Source organism: Somniosus microcephalus, chromosome 12 (genome assembly GCF_052327205.1).
Source record: "Somniosus microcephalus isolate GS21.2 chromosome 12, FLI_Smic_1.0, whole genome shotgun sequence".
NCBI lineage: Eukaryota > Metazoa > Chordata > Chondrichthyes > Squaliformes > Somniosidae > Somniosus > Somniosus microcephalus.
This window is the reverse complement of record NC_140998.1, coordinates 220,193,446-220,220,945: the sequence shown is the minus strand read 5'-3', so window position 1 is coordinate 220,220,945 and position 27,500 is coordinate 220,193,446. Positions and strand designations below refer to the sequence as shown.

Genomic DNA, 27,500 nt, shown 5'->3' with positions numbered 1-27,500 from the left:
ATCCTTCCTCAAATAAGGAGATCAAAACTGTGCTCAGTACTCCAGGTGTGGTCTCACCAAGGCCCTGTACAATTGGAGCAAGACTCCCTTACTCCAGTACTCCAGGTGTGGTCTCACCAAGGCCCTGTACAATTGGAGCAAGACTTCCTTACTCCAGTACTCCAGGTGTGGTCTCACCAAGGCCCTGTACAATTGGAGCAAGACTTCCTTACTCCAGTACACCAGGTGTGGTCTCACCAAGGCCCTGTATAATTGTAGCAAGACTTCCTTACTCCAGTACTCCAGGTGTGGTCTCACCAAGGCCCTGTATAATTGTAGCAAGACTTCCTTACTCCCGTACTCCAGCTGTGGTCTCACCAAGGCCCTGTATAATTGTAGCAAGACTTCCTTACTCCCGTACTCCAGGTGTGGTCTCACCAAGGCCCTGTATAATTGTAGCAAGACTTCCTTACTCCAGTACTCCAGGTGTGGTCTCACCAAGGCCCTGTATAATTGGAGCAAGACTCCCTTACTCCAGTACTCCAGGTGTGGTCTCACCAAGGCCCTGTACAATTGGAGCAAGACTCCCTTACTCCAGTACTCCAGGTGTGGTCTCACCAAGGCCCTGTACAATTGGAGCAAGACTTCCTTACTCCAGTACTCCAGGTGTGGTCTCACCAAGGCCCTGTACAATTGGAGCAAGACTTCCTTACTCCAGTACTCCAGGTGTGGTCTCACCAAGGCCCTGTATAATTGTAGCAAGACTTCCTTACTCCAGTACTCGAGGTGTGGTCTCCCAAAGCCCTGTATAATTGTAGCAAGACTTCCTTACTCCAGTACTCCAGGTGTGGTCTCACCAAGGCCTTGTATAATTGTAGCAAGACTTCCTTACTCCCGTACTCCAGGTGTGGTCTCACCAAGGCCTTGTATAATTGTAGCAAGACTTCCTTATTCTTGTACTCCAGGTGTGGTCTCACCAAGGCCCTGTATAATTGTAGCAAGACTTCCTTACTCCAGTACTCCAGGTGTGGTCTCACCAAGGCCCTGTATAATTGTAGCAAGACTTCCTTACTCCTGTACTCCAGGTGTGGTCTCACCAAGGCCCTGTATAATTGTAGCAAGACTTCCTTACTCCAGTACTCCAGGTGTGGTCTCACGAAGGCCCTGTATAATTGTAGCAAGACTTCCTTACTCCAGTACTCCAGGTGTGGTCTCACCAAAGCCCTGTACAATTGTAGCAAGACTTCCTTACTCCAGTACTCCAGGTGTGGTCTCACCAAGGCCCTGTATAATTGTAGCAAGACTTCCTTACTCCAGTACTCCAGGTGTGGTCTCACCAAGGCCCTGTACAATTGTAGCAAGACTTCCTTACTCCAGTACTCCAGGTGTGGTCTCACCAAGGCCCTGTATAATTGTAGCAAGACTTCCTTACTCCAGTACTCCAGGTGTGGTCTCACCAAGGCCCTGCATAATTGTAGCAAGACTTCCTTACTCCCGTACTCCAGGTGTGGTCTCACCAAGGCCCTGTATAATTGTAGCAAGACTTCCTTACTCCAGTACTCCAGGTGTGGTCTCACCAAGGCCCTGTACAATTGTAGCAAGACTTCCTTACTCCAGTACTCCAGGTGTGGTATCACCAAGGCCCTGTATAATTGTAGCAAGACTTCCTTACTCCCGTACTCCAGGTGTGGTCTCACCAAGGCCCTGTATAATTGTAGCAAGACTTCCTTACTCCAGTACTCCAGGTGTGGTCTCACCAAGGCCCTGTACAATTGTACCAAGACTTCCTTACTCCAGTACTCCAGGTGTGGTCTCACCAAGGCCCTGTATAATTGTAGCAAGACTTCCTTACTCCAGTACTCCAGGTGTGGTCTCACCAAGGCCCTGTATAATTGTAGCAAGACTTCCTTACTCCAGTACTCCAGGTGTGGTCTCACCAAGGCCCTGTACAATTGTAGCAAGACTTCCTTACTCCAGTACTCCAGGTGTGGTCTCACCAAGGCCCTGTACAATTGTAGCAAGACTTCCTTACTCCAGTACTCCAGGTGTGGTCTCACCAAGGCCCTGTATAATTGTAGCAAGACTTCCTTACTCCAGTACTCCAGGTGTGGTCTCACCAAGGCCCTGTATAATTGTAGCAAGACTTCCTTACTCCCGTATTCCAGGTGTGGTCTCACCAATGCCCTGTATAATTGTAGCAAGACTTCCTTACTCCCGTACTCCAGGTGTGGTCTCACCCAGACCCTGTATAATTGTACCAAGACTTCCTTACTCCAGTACTCCAGGTGTGGTCTCACCAAGGCCCTGTATAATTGTAGCAAGACTTCCTTACTCCAGTACTCCAGGTGTGGTCTCACCAAGGCCCTGTATAATTGTAGCAAGACTTCCTTACTCCCGTATTCCAGGTGTGGTCTCACCAATGCCCTGTATAATTGTAGCAAGACTTCCTTACTCCCGTACTCCAGGTGTGGTCTCACCCAGACCCTGTATAATTGTACCAAGACTTCCTTACTCCAGTACTCCAGGTGTGGTCTCACCAAGGCCCTGTATAATTGTAGCAAGACTTCCTTACTCCCGTACTCCAGGTGTGGTCTCACCAAGGCCCTGTACAATTGTAGCAAGACTTCCTTACTCCAGTACTCCAGGTGTGGTCTCACCAAGGCCCTGTATAATTGTAGCAAGACTTCCTTACTCCAGTACTCCAGGTGTGGTCTCACCAAGGCCCTGTACAATTGTACCAAGACTTCCTTACTCCAGTACTCCAGGTGTGGTCTCACCCAGACCCTGTGTAATTGTAGCAAGACTTCCTTACTCCAGTACTCCAGGTGTGGTCTCACCAAGGCCCTGTATAATTGTAGCAAGACTTCCTTACTCCAGTACTCCAGGTGTGGTCTCACCAAGGCCCTGTATAATTGTAGCAAGACTTCCTTACTCCAGTACTCCAGGTGTGGTCTCACCAAGGCCCTGTATAATTGTAGCAAGACTTCCTTACTCCCGTACTCCAGGTGTGGTCTCACCCAGACCCTGTATAATTGTACCAAGACTTCCTTACTCCAGTACTCCAGGTGTGGTCTCACCAAGGCCCTGTATAATTGTAGCAAGACTTCCTTACTCCAGTACTCCAGGTGTGGTCTCACCAAGGCCCTGTATAATTGTAGCAAGACTTCCTTACTCCCGTACTCCAGGTGTGGTCTCACCAAGGCCCTGTACAATTGTAGCAAGACTTCCTTACTCCAGTACTCCAGGTGTGGTCTCACCCAGACCCTGTACAATTGTAGCAAGACTTCCTTACTCCAGTACTCCAGGTGTGGTCTCACCAAGGCCCTGTATAATTGTAGCAAGACTTCCTTACTCCAGTACTCCAGGTGTGGTCTCACCCAGACCCTGTGTAATTGTAGCAAGACTTCCTTACTCCAGTACTCCAGGTGTGGTCTCACCCAGACCCTGTATAATTGTAGCAAGACTTCCTTACTCCAGTACTCCAGGTGTGGTCTCACCAAGGCCCTGTATAATTGTAGCAAGACTTCCTTACTCCAGTACTCCAGGTGTGGTCTCACCAAAGCCCTGTATAATTGTAGCAAGACTTCCTTACTCCAGTACTCCAGGTGTGGTCTCACCAAAGCCCTGTACAATTGTAGCAAGACTTCCTTACTCCAGTACTCCAGGTGTGGTCTCACCAAGGCCCTGTATAATTGTAGCAAGACTTCCTTACTCCCGTACTCCAGGTGTGGTCTCACCAAGGCCCTGTATAATTGTAGCAAGACTTCCTTACTCCAGTACTCCAGGTGTGGTCTCACCAAGGCCCTGTACAATTGTAGCAAGACCTCCTTACTCCTGTACTCCAGGTGTGGTCTCACCAAGGCCCTGTATAATTGTAGCAAGACTTCCTTACTCCAGTACTCCAGGTGTGGTCTCACCAAGGCCCTGTACAATTGTAGCAAGACTTCCTTACTGCAGTACTCCAGGTGTGGTCTCACCAAGGCCCTGTACAATTGTAGCAAGACTTCCTTACTCCAGTACTCCAGGTGAGGTCTCACCAAGGCCCTGTATAATTGTAGCAAGACTTCCTTACTCCAGGTGTGGTCTCACCAAAGCCCTGTATAATTGTAGCAAGACTTCCTTACTCCAGTACTCCAGGTGTGGTCTCACCAAGGCCCTGTACAATTGTAGCAAGACTTCCTTACTCCAGTACTCCAGGTGTGGTCTCACCAAAGCCCTGTACAATTGTAGCAAGACTTCCTTACTCCAGTATTCCAGGTGTGGTCTCACCAAGGCCCTGTATAATTGTAGCAAGACTTCCTTACTCCTGTACTCCAGGTGTGGTCTCACCAAGGCCCTGTATAATTGTAGCAAGACTTCCTTACTCCAGTACACCAGGTGTGGTCTCACCAAGGCCCTGTACAATTGTAGCAAGACTTCCTTACTCCAGTACTCCAGGTGTGGTCTCACCAAGGCCCTGTATAATTGTAGCAAGACTTCCTTACTCCCGTACTCCAGGTGTGGTCTCACCAAGGCCCTGTATAATTGTAGCGAGACTTCCTTACTCTTAGACTCCAACCCCCTTGCAATAAACGCTAATGTATAACAAGTTATATACAGTTTGAGACCAACACAGTGCGAGCTTTTTTTAACCAACACTTAACACATTCATATTAATTCCTCCATTAACCGACCTGCACATTTACTCGTTGTGCATGCACTTCCTGTCATCATCCAACAGCAACTATTTCCATCACCCGCACCCTGTCGCTCGCTGACCAACATTGGCTTCCGGTCCGGCAACGCCTCGATTTCAGAATTCTCACCTTCGTCTTCAAATTCCTCCTCACCCCTCCCTATCTCTGTAACCTCCTCCAGCCCCTACAACCCTCCCTATCTCTGTAACCTCCTCCAGCCCCTACACCCCTCCCTATCTCTGTAACCTCCTCCAGCCCCTACACCCCTCCCTATCTCTGTAACCTCCTCCAGCCCCTACAACCCTCCCTATCTCTGTAACCTCCTCCAGCCCCTACACCCCTCCCTATCTCTGTAACCTCCTCCAGCCCCTACAACCCTCCCTATCTCTGTAACCTCCTCCAGCCCCTACAACCCTCCCTATCTCTGTAACCTCCTGCAGCCCCTACAACCCTCCCTATCTCTGCAACCTCCTCCAGCCCCGACAACCCTCCCTATCTCTATAACCTCCTCCAGCCCCTACAACCCTCCCTATCTCTGCAACCTCCTCCAGCCCCGACAACCCTCCCTATCTCTGCAACCTCCTCCAGCCCCGACAACCCTCCCTATCTCTGCAACCTCCTCCAGCCCCTACAACCCTCCCTATCTCTGTAACCTCCTCCAGCCCCGACAACCCTCCCTATCTCTGTAACCTCCTCCAGCCCCGACAACCCTCCCTATCTCTGTAACCTCCTCCAGCCCCTACAACCCTCCCTTTCTCTGTAACCTCCTCCAGCCCCTACAACCCTCCCTATCTCTGTAACCTCCTCCAGCCCCTACAACCCTCCCTATCTCTGTAACCTCCTCCAGCCCCTACAACCCTCCCTATCACTGTAACCTCCTCCAGCCCCTAAAACCCTCCCTATCTCTGTGACCTCCTCCAGCCCCCTACAACCCTCCCTATCTCTGTAACCTCCTCCAGCCCCTACAACCCTCCCTATCTCTGTAACCTCCTCCAGCCCCTACAACCCTCCCTATCTCTGTAACCTCCTCCAGCCCCTACAACCCTCCCTATCTCTGTAAACTCCTCCAGCCCCCTACAACCCTCCCTATCTCTGTAACCTCCTCCAGCCCCTACACCCCTCCCTATCTCTGTAACCTCCTCCAGCCCCTACACCCCTCCCTATCTCTGTAACCTCCTACAACCCTCCCTATCTCTGTAACCTCCTCCAGCCCCTACAACCCTCCCTATCTCTGTAACCTCCTCCAGCCCCGACAACCCTCCCTACCTCTGTAACCTCCTCCAGCCCCTACAACCCTCCCTATCTCTGTAACCTCCTCCAGTCCCTACAACACTCCCTATCTCTGTAACCTGCTCCAACCCCTACAACCCTCCCTATCTCTGTAACCTCCTCCAGCCCCTACAACACTCCCTATCTCTGTCACCTCCTCCAACCCCTACAACCCTCCCTATCTCTGTAACCTCCTCCAGCCCCTACAACACTCCCTATCTCTGTAACTTCCTCCAGCCCCTACAACCCTCACTATCTCTGTAACCTCCTCCAGCCCCTACAATCCTCCCTATCTCTGTAACCTCCTCCAGCCCCTACAACCCTCCCTATCTCTGTAACCTCCTCCAGCCCCTACAACCCTCCCTATCTCTGTAACCTCCTCCAGCCCCTACAACCCTCCCTATCTCTGTAACCTCCTCCAGCCCCCTACACCCCTCCCTATCTCTGTAACCTCCTCCAGTCCCCTACAACCCTCCCTATCTCTGTAACCCCCTGCAACCCTCCCTATCTCTGTAACCCCCTACAACCCTCCCTATCTCTGTAACCTCCTCCAGCCCCCTACAACCCACCCGATCTCTGTAACCTCCTCCAGCCACCTACAACCCTCCCTATCTCTAACCTCCTCCAGCCCCCTACAACCCTCCCTATCTCTGTAACCTCCTCCAGCCCCTACAACCCTCCCTATCTCTGTAACCTCCTCCAGTCCCGACAACTCTCCCTATCTCTGTAACCTCCTCCAGCCCCTGCAACCCTCCCTATCTCTGTAACCTCCTCCAGCCCCTACAACCCTCCCTCCCTCTGTAACCTACTCCAGCCCCGACAACCCTCCCTATCTCTGTAACCTCCTCCAGCCACTACAACCCTCCCCATCTCTAACCTCCTCCAGCCCCTACAACCCTCCCTATCTCTGTAACCTCCTCCACTCCCTACAACCCTCCCTATCTCTGTAACCTCTTCCAGCCCCCGACACCCCTCCCCATCTCTGTAACCTCCTCCAGCGCCTACAACCCTCCCTATCTCTGTAACCTCCTCCAGCTCCTACAACCCTCCCTATCTCTGTAACCTCCTCCAGCCCCGACAACCCTCCCTATCTCTGTATCCTCCTCCAGCCCCTACAACCCTCCCTATCTCTGTAACCACCTCCAACCCATACAATCCTCCCTATCTCTGTAACCTCCTCCAGATCCTACAACCCTCCCTATCTCTGTAACCTCCTCCAGCCCCTACAACCCTCCCTATATCTGTAACCTCCTCCAGCCCTACAAGCCTCCCTATCTCTGTAACCTCCTCCAGCCCCTACAACCCTCCATATCTCTGTAACCTCCCCCAGCCCCTGCAACCCTCCCCATCTCTGTAACCTACTCCAGCCCCCTACAACCCTCCCTTTCTCTGTAACCTCCTCCAGCCCCTGCAGCCCTCCCTATCCCTGTAACCTCCTACAACCCCCCCTATCTCTGTAACCTCCTCCAGCCCCTACACCCCTCCCTATCTCTGTAACCTCCTCCAGCCCCTACAACCCTCCCTATCCCTGTAAACTCCTCCAGCCCCCTACAACCCTCCCTGATCTCTGTAACCTCCTCCAGCCCCTACAACCCTCCCGATCTCTGTAACCTCCTCCAGCCCCGACAACCCTCCCGATCTCTGTAACCTCCTCCAGCCCCGACAACCCTCCCTATCTCTGTAACCTCCTCCAGCCCCCTACAACCCTCCCTATCTCTGTAACCTCCTCCAGCCCCTGCAGCCCTCCCTATCTCTGTAACCTCCGACAACCCACCCTATCTCTGTAACCTCCTCCAGCCCCTACACCCCTCCCTATCCCTGTAACCTCCTCCAGCCCCCTACAACCCTCCCTATCTCTGTAACCTCCTCCAGCCCCTGCAACACTCCCTATCTCTGTAACCTCCTCCAGCCCCTACAAACCTCCCTATCTCTGTAACCTCCTCCAGTCCCGACAGCCCTCCCTATCTCTGTAACCTCCTCCAGCCCCTACAACCCTCCCTATCTCTGTAACCTCCTCCAGCCCCGACAACCCTCCCTATCTCTGTAACCTCCTCCAGCCCCGACAACCCTCCCTATCTCTGTAACCTCCTCCAGCCCCTACAACCCTCCCTTTCTCTGTAACCTCCTCCAGCCCCTACAACCCTCCCTATCTCTGTAACCTCCTCCAGCCCCTACAACCCTCCCTATCTCTGTAACCTCCTCCAGCCCCTACAACCCTCCCTATCACTGTAACCTCCTCCAGCCCCTAAAACCCTCCCTATCTCTGTGACCTCCTCCAGCCCCCGACAACCCTCCCTATCTCTGTAACCTCCTCCAGCCCCTACAACCCTCCCTATCTCTGTAACCTCCTCCAGCCCCTACAACCCTCCCTATCTCTGTAACCTCCTCCAGCCCCTACAACCCTCCCTATCTCTGTAAACTCCTCCAGCCCCCTACAACCCTCCCTATCTCTGTAACCTCCTCCAGCCCCAACACCCTTCCCTATCTCTGTAACCTCCTCCAGCCCCTACACCCCTCCCTATCTCTGTAACCTCCTACAACCCTCCCTATCTCTGTAACCTCCTCCAGCCCCTACAACCCTCCCTATCTCTGTAACCTCCTCCAGCCCCTACAACCCTCCCTACCTCTGTAACCTCCTCCAGCCCCAACAACCCTCCCTATCTCTGTAACCTCCTCCAGCCCCTACACCCCTCCCTATCTCTGTAACCTCCTACAACCCCTACAACCCTCCCTATCTCTGTAACCTCCTCCAGCCCCTACAACCCTCCCTATCTCTGTAACCTCCTCCAGCCCCTACAACCCTCCCTATCTCTGTAACCCCCTCCAGCCCCTACAACCCTCCCTACCTCTGTAACCTCCTCCAGCCCCTACAACCCTCCCTATCTCTGTAAACTCCTCCAGCCCCTACACCCCTCCCTATCTCTGTAACCTCCTCCAGCCCCTAAAACCCTCCCTATCTGTAACCTCCTCCAGCCCCCTACAACCCTCCCTATCTCTGTAACCTCCTCCAGCCCCTACAACCCTCCCTATCTCTGTAACCTCCTCCAGCCCCTACAAACCTCCCTATCTCTGTAACCTCCTCCAGTCCCTACAACACTCCCTATCTCTGTAACCTGCTCCAACCCCTACAACCCTCCCTATCTCTGTAACCTCCTCCAGCCCCTACAACCCTCCCTATCTCTGTAACCTCCTCCAGCCCCTACAACACTCCCTATCTCTGTAACTTCCTCCAGCCCCTACAACCCTCACTATCTCTGTAACCTCCTCCAGCCCCTACAATCCTCCCTATCTCTGTAACCTCCTCCAGCCCCTACAACCCTCCCTATCTCTGTAACCTCCTCCAGCCCCTACAACCCTCCCTATCTCTGTAACCTCCTCCAGCCCCTAAAACCCTCCCTATCTCTGTAACCTCCTCCAGCCCCCTACACCCCTCCCTATCTCTGTAACCTCCTCCAGTCCCCTACAACCCTCCCTATCTCTGTAGCCCCCTGCAACCCTCCCTATCTCTGTAACCCCCTACAACCCTCCCTATCTCTGTAACCTCCTCCAGCCACCTACAACCCTCCCTATCTCTAACCTCCTCCAGCCCCCTACAACCCTCCCTATCTCTGGAACCTCCTCCAGCCCCTACAACCCTCCCTATCTCTGTAACCTCCTCCAGTCCCGACAACTCTCCCTATCTCTGTAACCTCCTCCAGCCCCTGCAACCCTCCCTATCTCTGTAACCTCCTCCAGCCCCTACAACCCTCCCTACCTCTGTAACCTACTCCAGCCCCGACAACCCTCCCTATCTCTGTAACCTCCTCCAGCCACTACAACCCTCCCTATCTCTGTAACCTCCTCCAGCCCCCTACAACCCTCCCTATCTCTGTAACCTCCTCCAGCCCCCTACAACCCTCCCTATCTCTGTAACCTCCTCCAGCCCCAACAACCCTCCCCATCTCTAACCTCCTCCAGCCCCTACAACCCTCCCTATCTCTGTAACCTCCTCCAGTCCCTACACCCCTCCCTATCTCTGTAACCTTCTCCACTCCCTACAACCCTCCCTATCTCTGTAACCTCTTCCAGCCCCCTACACCCCTCCCCATCTCTGTAACCTCCTCCAGCGCCTACAACCCTCCCTATCTCTGTAACCTCCTCCAGCCCCTACAACCCTCCCTATCTCTGTAACCTCCTCCAGCCCCACAACCCTCCCCATCTCTGTAACCTCCTCCAGCCCTCTACAACCCTCCCTATCTCTATAACCCCCTCCAGCCCCTACAACCCTCCCTATCTCTGTAACTACCTCCAACCCCAACAGCCCTCCCTATCTCTGTATCCTCCTCCAGCCCCTACAACCCTCCCTATCTCTGTAACCACCTCCAACCCATACAATCCTCCCTATCTCTGTAACCTCCTCCAGATCCTACAACCCTCCCTATCTCTGTAACCTCCTCCAGCCCCTACAACCCTCCCTATATCTGTAACCTCCTCCAGCCCTACAAGCCTCCCTATCTCTGTAACCTCCTACAACCCCCCCTATCTCTGTAACCTCCTCCAGCCCCTACACCCCTCCCTATCTCTGTAACCTCCTCCAGCCCCTACAACCCTCCCTATCCCTGTAACCTCCTCCAGCCCCCTCCAACCCTCCCTGATCTCTGTAACCTCCTCCAGCCCCAACAACCCTCCCGATCTCTGTAACCTCCTCCAGCCCCGACAACCCTCCCGATCTCTGTAACCTCCTCCAGCCCCGACAACCCTCCCTATCTCTGTAACCTCCTCCAGCCCCCTACAACCCTCTCTATCTCTGTAACCTCCTCCAGCCCCTGCAGCCCTCCCTATCTCTGTAACCTCCTACAACCCACCCTATCTCTGTAACCTCCTCCAGCCTCTACACCCCTCCCTATCTCTGTAACCTCCTCCAGCCCCTACAACCCTCCCTATCCCTGTAACCTCCTCCAGCCCCCTACAACCCTCCCTATCTCTGTAACCTCCTCCAGCCCCTGCAACACTCCCTATCTCTGTAACCTCCTCCAGCCCCTGCAACCCTCCCTATCTCTGTAACCTCCTCCAGCCCCTACAAACGTCCCTATCTCTGTAACCTCCTCCAGTCCCTACAGCCCTCCCTATCTCTGTAACCTCCTCCAGCCCCTACAACCCTCCCTATCTCTGTAACCTCCTCCAGCCCCGACAACCCTCCCTATCTCTGTAACCTCCTCCAGCCCCGACAACCCTCCCTATCTCTGTAACCTCCTCCAACCCCGACAACCCTCCCTATCTCTGTAACCTCCTCCAGCCCCCTACAACCCTCCCTATCTCTGTAATCTCCTCCAACCCCCCCTATCTCTGTAACCTCCTCCAGCCCCGACAACACTCCCTATCTCTGTAACTTCCTCCAGCCCCTACAACCCTCACTATCTCTGTAACCTCCTCCAGCCCCTACAACCCTCCCTATCTCTGTAACCTCCTCCAGCCCCTACAACCCTCCCTATCTCTGTAACCTCCTCCAGCCCCTACAACCCTCCCTATCTCTGTAACCTCCTCCAGCCCCTACAACCCTCCCTATCTCTGTAACCTCCTCCAGCCCCTACAACCCTCCCTATCTCTGTAACCTCCTCCAGTCCCCTACAACCCTCCCTATCTCTGTAACCCCCTATAACCCTCCCTATCTCTGTAACCTCCTCCAGCCCCCTACAACCCTCCCTATCTCTGTAACCTCCTCCAGCCCCCTACAACCCTCCCTATCTCTAACCTCCTCCAGCCCCCTACAACCCTCCCTATCTCTGTAACCTCCTCCAGCCCCTACAATCCTCCCTATCTCTGTAACCTCCTCCAGCCCCTACAACCCTCCCTATCTCTGTAACCTCCTCCAGCCCCCTACACCCCTCCCTATCTCTGTAACCTCCTCCTGCCCCTACAACCCTCCCTATCTCTGTAACCTCCTCCAGCCCCTTTCAACCCTCCCTATCTCTGTAACCTCCTACAACCCTCCCTATCTCTGTAACCTCCTCCAGCCCCTACAACCCTCCCTATCTCTGTAATCACCTCCAGCCCCATACAACCCTCACTATCTCTGTAACCTCCTCCTGCCCCTACAACCCTCCCTATCTCTGTAACCTCCTCCTGCCCCTACAATCCTCCCTATCTCTGTAACCTCCTCCTGCCCCTACACCCCTCCCTATCTCTGTAACCTCCTCCTGCCCCTACAACCCTCCCTATCTCTGTAACCTCCTCCAGCCCCTTTCAACCCTCCCTATCTCTGTAACCTCCTCCAGCCCCTACAACCCTCCCTATCTCTGTAACGTCCTCCAGCCCCTACATCCCTCCCTATCTCTGTAACCTCCTCCAACCGCTGCAACCCTCCCTATCTCTGTAACCTCCTCCAGCCCCTACAACCCTCCCTATCTCTGTAACCTCCTCCAGCCCCTACAACCCTCCCTATCTCTGTAACGTCCTCCAGCCCCTACATCCCTCCCTATCTCTGTAACCTCCTCCAACCCCTACAACCCTCCCTTTCTCTGTAACCACCTCCAGCCCCTACAACCCTCCCTATCTCTGCAACCTCCTCCAGCCCCTACAACCCTCCCTATCTCTGTAACCTCCTCCAGCCCCTTTCAACCCTCCCTATCTCTGTAACCTCCTCCAGCCCCTCCAACCCTCCCTATCTTTGTAACTTACTCCAGCCCCTACAAACCTCCCTATCTCTGTAACCTCCTCCTGCCCCTACAACCCTCCCTATCTCTGTAACCTCCTCCAGCACCCTACAACCCTCCCTATCTCTGTAACCTCCTCCAGCCCCTACAACCCTCCCTATCTCTGTAACCTCCTCCAGCCCCCTACACCCCTCCCTATCTCTGTAACCTCCTCCTGCCCCTACAACCCTCCCTTTCTCTGTAACCTCCTCCAGCCCCTACAACCCTCCCTATCTCTGTAACCTCCTCCAGCCCCTCCAACCCTCCCTATCTCTGTAACCTCCTCCAGCCCCCTACACCCCTCCCTATCTCTGTAACCTCCTCCTGCCCCTACAACCCTCCCTATCTCTGTAACCTCCTCCAGCCCCTTTCAACCCTCCCTATCTCTGTAACCTCCTACAACCCTCCCTATCTCTGTAACCTCCTCCAGCCCCTACAACCCTCCCTATCTCTGTAACCTCCTCCAGCCCCTTTCAACCCTCCCTATCTCTGTAACCTCCTCCAGCCACTACATCCCTCCCTATCTCTGTAACCCCCTCCAACCGCTACAACCGTCCCTATCTCTGTAACCTCCTCCAGCCCCTTTCAACCCTCCCTATCTCTGTAACCTCCTCCAGCCACTACATCCCTCCCTATCTCTGTAACCCCCTCCAACCGCTACAACCGTCCCTATCTCTGTCACCTCCTCCAGCCCCTACAACCCTCCCTATCTCTGTAACGTCCTCCAGCCCCTACATCCCTCCCTATCTCTGTAACCTCCTCCAACCCCTACAACCCTCCCTATCTCTGTAACCACCTCCAGCCCCTACAACCCTCCCTATCTCTGTAACCTCCTCCAGCCCCTTCCAACCCTCCCTATCTCTGTAACCTCCTCCAGCCCCCTACAACCCTCCCTATCTCTGTAACCTCCTCCAGCCCCCTACAACCCTCCCTATCTCCGTAACCTCCTCCAGCCCCTACAACCCTCCCTAGCTCTGTAACCTCCTCCAGCCCCCACAACCCTCCCTATCTCTGTAACCTCCTCCAGCCCCTACAACCCTCCCTATCTCTGTAACCTCCTCCAGCCCCTGCAACCCTCCCTATCTCTGTAACCTCCTCCAGCCCCTACAACCCTCCCTATCTCTATAACCTCCTCCAGCCCCTTTCAACCCTCCCTATCTCTGTAACCTCCTCCAGCCCCTACAACCCTCCCTATCTCTGTAACCTCCTCCAGCCCCTTTCAACCCTCCCTATCTCTGTAACCTCCTCCAGCCCCCTACAACCCTCCCTATCTCTGTAACCTCCTCCAGCCCCTGCAACCCTCCCTATCTCTGTAACCTCCTCCAGCCCCTACAACCCTCCCTATCTCTGTAACCTCCTCCTCCAGCCCCTTTCAACCCTCCCTATCTCTGTAACCTCCTCCAGCCCCTACAACCCTCCCTATCTCTGTAACCTCCTCCAGCCCCTTTCAACCCTCCCTATCTCTGTAACCTCCTACAACCCTCCCTATCTCCGTAACCTCCTCCAGCCCCTACAACCCTCCCTAGCTCTGTAACCTCCTCCAGCCCCCACAACCCTCCCTATCTCTGTAACCTCCTCCAGCCCCTACAACCCTCCCTATCTCTGTAACCTCCTCCAGACCCTACAACCCACCCTGATCTCTGCGCTCCTCCAATTCCGGCCTCTTGCACATCCCCCCAATTTCCATCGCTCCACCATTGGCGGGCGTGCCTTCAGCCGCCTGGGCCCCAAGCTCTGGAATTCCCTCCCTAAACCTCTCCGCCTCTCTTCCCCTCCTTTAAGCCGCTCCTTAAAACCCACCTCTTTGACCCAGCTTTTGGAGACCTGCCCTAATATCTCATTCTGCAGCTCCGTGTCAAAAATGCTTTTATTGATCGCGCCTTGGGACGTTTTACTGTTAAAGACGCTGCATAAATGCACGTTGTTGCTGTTGTTTATAGAGTCTGTAATTCGTAAAACATCCCAAGCCCCTTCACAGGAACATAAATCAGAACATTTTTTGACACCGAGCCACAGAAGGAGATAAGTATAGTCAGAGGGACCTTGGTGTGCATGTCCACAGATCTCTGAAGGCAGCAGGACAAGTAGATAAGGTGGTTAAAAAGGCATATGGGATACTTGCCTTCATTAGCCAAGGCATAGAATATAAGAGCAGGGAGGTTATGATGGAGCTGTACAAAACGCTGGTTAGGCCACAGCTGGAATACTGTGTGCAGTTCTGGTCGCCACACTATAGGAAGGATGTGATTGCATTGGAGAGGGTGCAGAGGAGATTCACCAGGATGTTACCTGGGCTGGAGCGCTTCAGCTATGAAGAGAGACTGGACAGGCTGGGGTTGTTTTCCTTAGAGCAGCGAAGGCTGAGGGGGGACCTGATTGAGGTGTACAAAATTATGAGGGGCATAGATAGGGTAGATAGAAAGGAACTTTTCCCCTTAGTAGAGGGGTCAATAACCAGGGGGCATAGTTTCAAGGTAAGGGGCAGGAGGTTTAGAGGGGATTTGAGGAAAAACTTTTTCACCCAGAGGGTGGTTGGAATCTGGAACTCACTGCCTGAAAGGGTGGTAGAGGCAGGAACCCTCACAACATTCAAGAAGCATTTGGCTGAGCACTTGAAACACCATAGCATACAAGGCTAGGGACCAAGTGCTGGAAAATGGGATTAGAATAGAAACATAGAAGATAGGAGCAGGAGTAGGCCATTCGGCCCCTCGAGCCTGCTCCGCCATTCAATGCGATCATGGCTGATCATCCAAATTCAGTACCCGGTCCCTGTTTTCTCCCCATACCCCTTGATCCCTTTAGCCTTAAGAAATATATCCAACTCCTTCTTGAATATATTTAATGAATTGGCCTCTACTGCCTTGTGTGGTAGAGAATTCCACAGGTTCACCACTCTCTGGGTGAAGAAATTCCTCCTCATCTCAGTCCTAAATGGCTTACCCCTTATCCTTAGACTGTGACCCCTGGTTCTGGACTCCCCGACCATCGGGAACATCCTTCCTGCATCTAGTCTGACTAGTCACAGAATCACAGAAACCCCACAGTGCAGATAGAGGCCATTTCGGCCCATCGAGCCTGCACCGACACATATCCCACCCGATCCCCGTAACCCCTACACCAACACATATCCCCGTAACCCCACGTATTTAATCCCCCTAACACTAAGGGTCAATTTATCATAGCCAATCAACCTAACCCGCACATCTTTGGACTGTGGGAGGAAACCGGAGCACCCGGAGGAAACCCACGCAAACACGGGGAGAATGTGCAAACTCCACACAGACAGTCACCCGAGGCCGGATTCGAACCCGGGTCTCTGGCGCTGTGAGGCAACAGTGCTAACCACTATGCCACCGTGCTGCCTGTTAGAATTTTATAAGTTTCAATGAGATCCCCTCTCATTCTTCTAAACTCTAGCAAATATAAGCTCAATCGACCCAATCTCTCCTCATACGTCATTCCTGCCATCCCAGGTATTAGTCTGGTGAATCTTCGCTGCACTCCCTCCATGGCAAGAACATCCTTCCTCAGATAAGGTGACCAAAACTGCACACAATGCTCTAGGTGCGGTCTCACCAAGGCCCTGTACAACTGCAGCAAGACATCCTTGTTCCTGTACTCAAACCCGCTCGCTACGAAGGCCAACATACCATTTGCCTTCTTAACCGCCTGCTGCACCTGAATGCTTACCTTCAGCGACTGGTGCACAAGGACACCCAGGTCTCGTTGCACTTCCCCTTCTCCCAATCTATTGCCGTTCAGATAATAATTGGCCTGCCTGTTTTTGCCACCAAAGTGGATAACCTCGCATTTATCCACATACTGCATCTGCCCAATCACCCAACCTGTCCAAATAGCATACAAGGCTACGGACCAAGTGCTGGGAAATGGGATTAGATTAGACAGGGCTTGATGGCCGGCGCGGACACGATGGGCCGAAGGGCCTCTTTCTGTGCTGTATGACTCTATATTAGGACAGGTGACTAAAAGCTGGGTGAAAAGGGTCGGTTTTAAGGAGCGTCTTAAAGGAGGAGAGAGAGGCGGAGAGGTTTAGGGAGGGAATTCCAGAGCTCGGGGCCCAGGCGGCTGAAGGCACGGCCGCCAATGGTGGAGCGATGGAAATCAGGGGGATGCGCGAGAGGCCGGAATCGGAGTAGGTACGGAGACCCGGTTGAGTTGAATGGGCAGCTAGTGTCCTGTTGTTTGAAGAAGAGTTTTTTTTAATTCATTGCTGGGATGTGGGCGTCGCTGGCTAGGCCTGCATTTAGTGCCCATCCCTAATTGCCCTTGAGAAGATGGTGGTGAGCCACCTTCTTGAACCGCTGCAGTCTATATGGTGTAGGTACACCCACAATGCTGTTAGGAAGGGAGTTCCAGGATTTTGGCCCAGCGACAGTGAAGGAACGGCGATACAGGTCCAAGTCAGGGTGGTGTGTGGCTTGGAGGGGAACTTGTAGGTGGTGATGTTCCCATGCGTCTGCTGCCCTTGTCCTTCTAAGTGGTAGAGGTCGCGGGTTTGGAAGGTGCTGTTGAAGGAGCTTTGGCGAGTTGCTGCAGTGCATCTTGTAGATGGTACACACTGCAGCCACGGTGCGCCGGTGGTGGAGGGAGTGAATGTTTAAGGTGGTGGATGGGGTGTCGATCAAGCGGGCTGCTTTATCCTGAATGGTGTCGAGCTTCTTGAGTGTTGTTGGAGCTGCACTCATCTAGGCAAGTGGAGAGTATTCCATCACACTCCTGACTTGTGCCTTGTAGATGGTGGAAAGGCTTTGGGGAGTCAGGAGGTGAGACACTCGCCGCAGAATACCCAGCCTCTGGCCTGCTCTTGTAGCCACAGTATTTATGTGGCTGGTTCAGTTCAGTTTCTGATCAATGGTAACCCCCAGGATGTTGATAGTGGGGGATTCAGCGATGGTAATGCCATTGAATGTCAAGGGGAGATGGTTAGATTCTATGTGTAAATGTTTCCGCCCTCCCCTCACCGCATTCAGCGAGGGCGGTAGTGCGAGATGCCCAGTGAGTGCGTAGATTTTGAACCTCCCGCTCTCTTTTTCCCCCCCCCCCCCAAAACCAGGTCTGTCCCAAGTGCGTGCGGTGCAAGAGCTGCGGAGCCACCACACCGGGGAGGAGCTGGGACGCCGAGTGGTCGTACGACTTCACCTTGTGCAACGACTGCGCCAAGCTCTTCGAGAAAGGTAAGCGCTGAAAGTCGGGGTGGGTGGTGGGGAACGATGAGAGGGTCCGAGCGCTGAACCTTCACGCCTGGGACCGGTGCCCCGGCTCCCCATCAATGAGAAGACCCGGCCCTTGAACTCGGAGGCGGCCGAGATTAAAGGAGCTGCCTCTGTCCAGGAGGTCGTGGAAACGTTGTAGGGGCAACCCTCCCGAGAGTTGGACTCAAAGCACGTTAAGACTGGGTAGTTACTCTGTATCTAACCCGTGCTGTACCTGCCCTGGGAGTGTTTGATGGGACAGTGTAGAGGGAGCTTTACTCTGTATCTAACCCCGTGCTGTACCTGCCCCGGGAGTGTTTGATGGGACAGTGTAGAGGGAGCTTTACTCTGTATCTAACCCCGTGCTGTACCTGCCCCGGGAGTGTTTGATGGGACAGTGTAGAGGGAGCTTTACTCTTTATCTAACCCGTGCTGTACCTGCCCTGGGAGTGTTTGATGGGACAGTGTAGAGGGAGCTTTACTCTGTATCTAACCCCGTGCTGTACCTGCCCCGGGAGTGTTTGATGGGACAGTGTAGAGGGAGCTTTACTCTGTATCTAACCCGTGCTGTACCTGCCCTGGGAGTGTTTGATGGGACAGTGTAGAGGGAGCTTTACTCTGTATCTAACCCGTGCTGTACCTGCCCTGGGAGTGTTTGATGGGACAGTGTAGAGGGAGCTTTACTCTGTATCTAACCCGTGCTGTAGCTGTCCTGGGAGTGTTTGATGGGACAGTGTAGAGGGAGCTTTACTCTGTATCTAACCCGTGCTGTACCTTCCCTGGGAGTGTTTGATGGGACAGTGTAGAGGGAGCTTTACTCTGTATCTAACCCGTGCTGTACCTTCCCTGGGAGTGTTTGATGGGACAGTGTAGAGGGAGCTTTACTCTGTATCTAACCCGTGCTGTACCTTCCCTGGGAGTGTTTGTTGGGGACAGTGTAGAGGGAGCTTTACTCTGTATCTAACCCGTGCTGTACCTGCCCTGGGAGTGTTTGATGGGACAGTGTAGAGGGAGCTTTACTCTGTATCTAACCCCGTGCTGTACCTGCCCTGGGAGTGTTTGATGGGACAGTGTAGAGGGAGCTTTACTCTGTATCTAACCCCGTGCTGTACCTTCCCTGGGAGTGTTTGATGGGACAGTGTAGAGGGAGCTTTACTCTGTATCTAACCCGTGCTGTACCTGCCCTGGGAGTGTTTGACGGGACAGTGTAGAGGGAGCTTTACTCTGTATCTAACCCGTGCTGTACCTTCCCTGGGAGAGTTTGATGGGACAGTGTAGAGGAAGCTTTACTCTGTATCTAACCCCATGCTGTACCTGCCCTGGGAGTGTTTGATGGGACAGTGTAGAGGAAGCTTTACTCTGTATCTAACCCGTGCTGTACCTGCCCTGGGAGTGTTTGATGGGACAGTGTAGAGGGAGATTTACTCTGTATCTAACCCGTGCTGTACCTTCCCTGGGAGTGTTTGATGGGACAGTGTAGAGGGAGCTTTACTCTGTATCTAACCCCGTGCTGTACCTTCCCTGGGAGTGTTTGATGGGACAGTGTAGAGGGAGCTTTACTCTGTATCTAACCCGTGCTGTACCTGCCCTGGGAGTGTTTGACGGGACAGTGTAGAGGGAGCTTTACTCTGTATCTAACCCATGCTGTACCTGCCCTGGGAGTGTTTGATGGGACAGTGTAGAGGGAGCTTTACTCTGTATCTAACCCGTGCTGTACCTGCCCTGGGAGTGTTTGATGGGACAGTGTAGAGGGAGCTTTACTCTGTATCTAACCCGTGCTGTACCTGCCCTGGGAGTGTTTGATGGGACAGTGCAGAGGGAGCTTTACTCTGTATCTAACCCGTGCTGTACCTGCCCTGGGAGTGTTTGATGGGACAGTGTAGAGGGAGCTTTACTCTGTATCTAACCCGTGCTGTACCTGCCCTGGGAGTGTTTGACGGGACAGTGTAGAGGGAGCTTTACTCTGTATCTAACCCGTGCTGTACCTGCCCTGGGATTGTTTGATGGGACAGTGTAGAGGGAGCTTTACTCTGTATCTAACCCGTGCTGTACCTGCCCTGGGAGTGTTTGATGGGACAGTGTAGAGGGAGCTTTACTCTGTATCTAACCCGTGCTGTACCTGCCCTGGGAGTGTTTGATGGGGACAGTGTAGAGGGAGCTTTACTCTGTATCTAACCCCGTGCTGTACCTGCCCTGGGAGTGTTTGATGGGACAGTGTAGAGGGAGCTTTACTCTGTATCTAACCCGTGCTGTACCTTCCCTGGGAGTGTTTGATGGGACAGTGTAGAGGGAGCTTTACTCTGTATCTAACCCATGCTGTACCTTCCCTGGGAGTGTTTGATGGGACAGTGTAGAGGGAGCTTTACTCTGTATCTAACCCATGCTGTACCTTCCCTGGGAGTGTTTGATGGGACAGTGTAGAGGGAGCTTTACTCTGTATCTAACCCTTGCTGTACCTGTCCTGGGAGTGTTTGATGGGCAGTGTAGAGGGAGCTTTACTCTGTATCTAACCCGTGCTGTACCTTCCCTGGGAGTGTTTGATGGGACAGTGTAGAGGGAGCTTTACTCTGTATCTAACCCCGTGCTGTACCTGCCCTGGGAGCGTTTGATGGGACAGTGTAGAGAGAGCTTTACTCTGTATCTAACCCGTGCTGTACCTGCCCTGGGAGTGTTTGATGGGACAGTGTAGAGGGAGCTTTACTCTGTATCTAACCCCGTGCTGTACCTGCCCTGGGAGTGTTTGATGGGACAGTGTAGAGGGAGCTTTACTCTGTATCTAACCCCGTGCTGTACCTGCCCTGGGAGTGTTTGATGGGACAGTGTAGAGGGAGCTTTACTCTGTATCTAACCCCGTGCTGTACCTGCCCTGGGAGTGTTTGATGGGACAGTGTAGAGGGAGCTTTACTCTGTATCTAACCCCGTGCTGTACCTGCCCTGGGAGTGTTTGATGGGATAGTGTAGAGGGAGATTTACACTGTATCTAACCCCGTGCTGTACCTGCCCTGGGAGTGTTTGATGGGACAGTGTAGAGAGAGCTTTACTCTGTATCTAACCCGTGCTGTACCTGCCCTGGGAGTGTTTAATGGGACAGTGTAGAGGGAGCTTTACTCTGTATCTAACCCGTGCTGTACCTGCCCTGGGAGTGTTTAATGGGACAGTGTAGAGGGAGCTTTACTCTGTATCTAACCCGTGCTGTACCTGCCCTGGGAGTGTTTGATGGGACAGTGTAGAGAGAGCTTTACTCTGTATCTAACCCCGTGCTGTACCTGCCCTGGGAGTGTTTGATGGGACAGTGTAGAGGGAGCTTTACTCTGTATCTAACCCGTGCTGTACCTGCCCTGGGAGTGTTTGATGGGACAGTGTAGAGGGAGCTTTACTCTGTATCTAACCCGTGCTGTACTTGCCCTGGGAGTGTTGGATGGGACAGTGTAGAGGGAGCTTTACTCTGTATCTAACCCCGTGCTGTACTTGCCCTGGGAGTGTTTGACGGGACAGTGTAGAGGGAGCTTTACTCTGCATCTAACCCATGCTATAGACTATAGCAAACTATAGACCGGTTAGCCTAACATCTGTGGTAGGTAAAATTTTGGAGTCCATTATTAAGGAGACAGTAACAGGACATTTGGATAATCATAATTTAATAAGACAAAGTCAGCATGGTTTTATGAAGGGGAAGTCATGTTTGACAAATTTGCTGGAGTTCTTTGAGGAAGTAACATATAGGGTGGATAAAGGTGAACCAGTGGACGTAATGTATTTAGACTTCCAAAAGGCATTTGACAAGGTGCCACACAAAAGATTATTGCTTAAGATAAAAAATCACGGGATTGGGGGTAATATTCTGGCATGGATAGAGGATTGGCTATCTTACAGAAGGCAGAGAGTTGGGATAAATGGTTCATTCTCAGACTGGCAATCAGTAACTAGTGGTGTTCTGCAGGGGTCAGTGCTGGGTCCCCAACTCTTTACAATCTATATTAACGATTTGGAGGAGGGGACCGAGTATAACATATCAAAGTTTGCAGATGATACTAAGATGGGAGGGAAAGTAGTGAGTGAGGAGGACATAAAAAACCTGCAAGGGGACATAGACAGGCTAAGTAAGTGGGCAGAGATTTGGCAGATGGAATACAATACTGGAAAGTGTGAGGTTATGCACTTTGGCAGGAAAAATCGTAGAGCAAATTATTATCTTAATGGCAAGAAACTGGAAAGTACTGAAGTACAAAGGGATCTGGGGGTCCTGGTGCACGAAACTCAAAAGGTTAGTATGCAGGTGCAGCAAGTGATTAAGAAGGCCAATGGAATGTTGGCTTTCATTGCTAGGGGGATAGAATATAAATAGGGAGGTATTGCTTCAGTTGTACAAGGTATTGGTGAGACCGCACCTGGAATACTGCATACAGTTTTGGTGTCCATACTTAAGAAAAGACATACTTGCTCTCGAGTCAGTACAAAGAAGGTTCACTCGGTTAATCCCGGGGATGAGGGGATGGACATATGAGGTGAGGTTGAGTAGATTGGGACTCTACTCATTGGAGTTCAGAAGAATGAGAGGCGATCTTATTGAAACATATAAGATTGTGAAGGGGGTGGATGCGGGGAGGATGTTCCCGATGATGGGTGAAACTAGAACTAGGGGGCATAGTCTTAGAATAAGGGGCTGCTCTTTCAAAACTGAGATGAGGAGGAACTACTTCACTCAGAGGGTGGTAGGTCCATGGAATATGCTGCCCCAAAAAGCTGTAGAAGCTACATCATTACATAAATTTAAAACAGAAATAGACAGTTTCCTAGAAGTAAAGGGAATTAAGGGTGACGGGGAGCGGGCAGGAATTTGGACATGAGTCTAGGTTCGGATCGGTCATGGCCCTGTGTTTAGCGGAGCGGGCCCAGGGGCCGTGTAGCCTGATCCTGCTCCTATTTCATGTGTCTAATTCTGTTCGATTCAGGAGATAGTTCTGTGATAGTAGATTGGCGGTTAGGATCAGATCAGCCATGATCTTATTGAATGGCGGAGCAGGCTCGAGGGGCCGATTGGCCTACTCCTGCTCCTATTTCTTATGTTCTTATGCTGTACCTGCCCTGGGAGTGCTGGATGGGACAGTGTAGAGGGAGCTTTACTCTGTATCTAACCCCGTGCTGTACCTGCCCTGGGAGTGTTTGATGGGACAGTGTAGAGGGAGCTTTACTCTGTATGCAACCCCGTGCTGTACCTGCCCTGGGAGTGTGTGATGGGACAGTGTAGAGGGAGCTTTACTCTGTATCTAACCCGTGCTGTACCTGCCCTGGGAGTGTTTGACGGGACAGAGTAGAGGCAGCACCTGTAGCCCTGGGTTCTACAGCTGGTACATGGCTCTATCAGGTTGGTGGGTCTGCTGCAAGATGCTAATACGCATTGGGCGGGACAGTTTGCATGCACTGACCCATGTCATTGCCTCTGTGGTTCTGCAGGTAATTACTGTCCCATTTGTACCAAATGCTACGAGGACAATGACTACGAGAGTAAGATGATGCAATGTTCGAAATGCGACCACTGGGTGCATGCGAAATGCGAAGGGGTTTCAGGTCAGTAGCAAAGTGACTCGTGTAACACGCATTTGGTCATGTTGTCCTCGCTCTCGCTCCTCCCCCCCCCCCCCCGAATGTACTAATTCTCTCTACAGTGCGGGCTCCACGGGTGCTGGCTGCCCTGTGGCACCTCACGCCAATGGCTCGTCCTTACCGGGTGAGCCGCAAGTGTCACCTTGGTGAAATCACAACAGGAAACGCAGGAAAGACTCGGCAGGTCAGGCAACGTCTGTGGAGGGAGAAACAGAGTTAACGTTTCAGGTCGATGACCTTTCATCCGAACATTGTCAAGCGTGGCGCTTGGGGGTGTGAAGAATGAGACATGGGCTGGGAGTGTGAAGAATGAGATAAGGTGGATAAATGTGAGGTTATCCACTTTGGTGGCAAAAACAGGAAGGCAGATTATTATCTGAACGGCAATAGATTGGGAGAAGGGGAAGTGCAACGAGACCTGGGTGTCCTTGTGCACCAGTCGCTGAAGGTAAGCATGCAGGTGCAGCAGGCGGTTAAGAAGGCAAATGGTATGTTGCCCTTCGTAGCGAGAGGATTCGAGTACAGGAGCAAGGATGTCTTGCTACAGTTGTACAGGGCCTTGGTGAGACCACACCTTGTGTATTGTGTGCAGTTTTGGTCGCCTTATCTGAGGAAGGATGTTCTTGCCATGGAGGGAGTGCAGCGAAGATTCACCAGACTGATACCTGGGATGGCAGGAATGACGTATGAGGAGAGATTGGGTCGATTGGGCTTGTACTCACTGGAGTTTAGAAGAATGAGAGGGGAATCTCATTCAAACTTTTAAAATTCTGACAGGACTAGACAGACTAGATGCAGGAAGGATGTTCTCGATGGCGGGGGAGTCCAGAACCAGGGGTCACAGTCTAAGGATAAGGGGTAGGCCATTTAGGACAGAAATGAGGAGGAATTTCTTCACCCAGAGAGTGGTGAACCTGTGGAATTCTCTACCACAGAAGGCAGTGGAGGTCAATTCATTAAATATATTCAAGAAGGAGTTGGATATATTTCTTAATGGTAAAGGGATCAAGGGATATGGGGAGAAAGCAGGGACCGGGTACTGAATTTGGATGATCAGCCACAATCGCATTGAATGGCGGAGCAGGCTCGAGGGGCTGAATGGCCGACTCCTGCTCCTATCTTCTATGTTTCTATATGGGCTGGGAGTGTGAAGAATGAGACACGGGCTGGGGGTTGAGAGTGTGAAGAATGAGACGTGGCCTCGAGGATGGGAGTGTGTAGAGAGAGACTGGACATTGAATGGGCGAAGGCAGGAGAGGGAAGAGTGCCAGGTTGGGCACAGGAAGGATTAGGGATAGAGACATTGCTGTAGCATCACAAACTGTAACAGTTACTACGGGCTGGACCATCGTGCAGTGCATAGGAGTTAAATCTCTTCCACCGAGCCTGGTGTCCATCCCTCCTCACAGGAACCCTGAGCGAGACGAGACAAATGGGGCATCCAAGGTTTGATCGAGTGGCATTCAAACCCTGGGCTTCCAAGGGCAGTGGATGGGGGTGGGTTAGTGTGAGGCGGTTATGCCAAACCCTTTATCAATCACTGGTTAGCCCTCAGCTGCTGTCTTGCATCCAGTTCTGGGCACCATACACTTCAGGAACAATGCCACGGCTTCGGAGAGGGGGCGGAGGAGATTGAGCAGAATGGTTCCAGGGATGAGGGACTTCAGTGATGTGGAGAGACTGGAGAAGCTGGGGTTGTTCTCCTTAGAGCAGAGAAGGTTAAGGGGAGATTTAATAGATTCGTTCAAAATCATGAGGGGTTTTGATGGAGTAAATAAGGAGAAACTGTTCCCAGTGGCAGGAGGGTCGGTAACCAGAGGACACAGATTGAAGATAATCGGTAAAAGAACCAGAGGGGGAGATGAGGAGAATTGTTTTTCCGCAGCGAGTTGTTGTGATCTGGAACGCGCTGCCTGAAAGGGCGGTGGGAGCAGATTCAATAGTAACTTTCAAAAGGGGGAATTGGAGAAATACTTGAAGGGGAAGAAATTCACAGGGCTGTGGGGAAAGAGCGAGGGGGGAGTGGGACTAATTGGAGAGCTCGTTCAAAGAGCCGGCACAGGCACGATGGGCCGAATGGCCTCCTCCTTGTGCTGTAAGCGTCCATGATCGCGATTAGAATGTTTTGCAGTGATTCTGCCCTGACTCACCCTCCCTGTTTTGTTTTTATTTGTCGTCGCTTTGTGCGTCCCCTCAGACGAGATGTACGAGATCTTGTCCAACCTTCCTGACAGCATCGTCTACACGTGCCTGCCTTGCATGGAGGGGAAGCCGGCGGAATGGCAAGAGGTCGTCACCAGCGAGCTGCTGTCGGGGTTGAAGCAAGTGCTGATGGGGATGCTGACATCCCGGCTGACCGCTCACCTTGTGAACCACAGGGAGGTAAGCCTGCAGAGAGCGCCCACGTCAGCCGTGGCTCGGAGACGCACTCTCGCCTCAGTCAGAAGGCCGTGCGTTCAAGTCCCCCTCCAGAGACTGGAGCACAGAAATCCTGGCTGACACTCACAGTCGGAGGGGCAGTGCTGAGGGAGCGCCGCACTGTCGGAGGGGGCAGTGCTGAGGGAGCGCCGCACTGTCGGAGGGGGCAGTGCTGAGGGAGCGCCGCACTGTCGGAGTGGCAGTACTGAGGGAGCGCCGCACTGTCGGAGAGGCAGTGCTGAGGGAGCGCCGCACTGTCGGAGGGGCAGTACTGAGGGAGCACCGCACTGTCGGAGGGGCAGTACTGAGGGAGCGCCGCACTGTCGGGGGGGCAGTACTGAGGGAGCGCCGCACTGTCGGCAGGGCAGTACTGAGGGAGCGCCGCACTGTCGGGGGGGCAGTACTGAGGGAGCGCCGCACTGTCGGCAGGGCAGTACTGAGGGAGCGCCGCACTGTCGGGGGGGGGCAGTACTGAGGGAGCGCCGCAATGTCGGAGGGACAGTACTGAGGGAGCGCCGCACTGTCGGATGGGCAGTACTGAGGGAGTGCCGCACTGTCGGAGGGGCAGTACTGAGGGAGCGCCGCACTGTCGGAGGGGCAGTACTGAGGGAGCGCCGCACTGTCAGGGCGGCAGTACTGAGGGAGTGCCGCACTGTCGGAGAGGCAGTAGTGAGGGAGAGGCAGTACTGAGGGAGTGCCGCACTGTCGGAGGGGCAGTACTGAGGGAGCGCCGCACTGTCGGAGGGGCAGTACTGAGGGAGCGCCGCACTGTCGGAGGGGCAGTACTGAGGGAGCGCCGCACTGTCGGAGGGCAGTACTGAGGGAGCGCCGCACTGTCGGAGGGGCAGTACTGAGGGAGCGCCGCACTGTCGGAGGGGCAGTACTGAGGGAGTGCCGCACTGTCGGAGGGGCAGTACTGAGGGAGCGCCGCACTGTCGGAGGGGCAGTACTGAGGGAGTGCCGCACTGTCGGAGGGGCAGTACTTTGAATGAGACATTAGACCGTCTGCCCTCCCGGATGGACGTAAAAGATCCCACGGCCCCTATTTGGCAGAAGAGTGGGGGGCAGTGTCGCGACCAATATTTATCCCTCAATCACTTCTAAAGGACATTTATTTAATTTCTAATTGTGGGAGTTTGCCGTGCGCAAAATTGGATGCCGTGTTTTCTACATTACATCCTCCTTAGAGCAGAGAAGGTCAAGAGGAGATTCAGTAGAGGTGTTTAAAATCATGAGGGGTTTTGATGGAGTAAATAAGGAGAAACTGTTTCCAGTGGCAGGAGGGTCGGTAACCAGAGGACACAGATTGAAGATAATCGGTAAAAGAACCAGAGGGGAGATGAGGAGAATTGTTTTTACGCAGCGAGTTGTTGTGATCTGGAACGCGCTGCCTGAAAGGGCGGTGGAAGCAGATTCAATAGTAACTTTCAAAAGGGGGAATTGGAGATGGAGAGAGACAAAGTGAGAGAGAAAGTGTGGGCAGAGAGAGAGAGAGAGGGAGAGGGAGACAGACGGAGAGACAGATACTTGAAGGGGAAAAATTCACAGGGCTGTGGGGAAAGAGCGGGGGGGAGTGGGACTAATTGGAGAGCTCGTTCGAAGAGCCGGCACAGGCACGATGGGCCGAATGGCCTCCCCCTGTGCTGTGTAATTCTGTGATTACAACT

General features: G+C 53.1%; 1 protein-coding gene across 1 annotated transcript in view; it reads left to right on the top strand.

The window, feature by feature from the left end:
- The window catches only part of kmt2bb (lysine (K)-specific methyltransferase 2Bb), a 186,099-nt gene that overhangs the window by 89,214 nt on the left and 69,385 nt on the right, over positions 1-27,500 (top strand). The window contains exons 12-14 of the mRNA XM_086002474.1: positions 17,673-17,793; positions 23,266-23,379; positions 25,613-25,797. Of these exons, the coding sequence (XP_085858600.1) occupies positions 17,673-17,793; positions 23,266-23,379; positions 25,613-25,797 (420 nt within the window). The remainder of the gene's footprint in view (positions 1-17,672; positions 17,794-23,265; positions 23,380-25,612; positions 25,798-27,500) is intronic.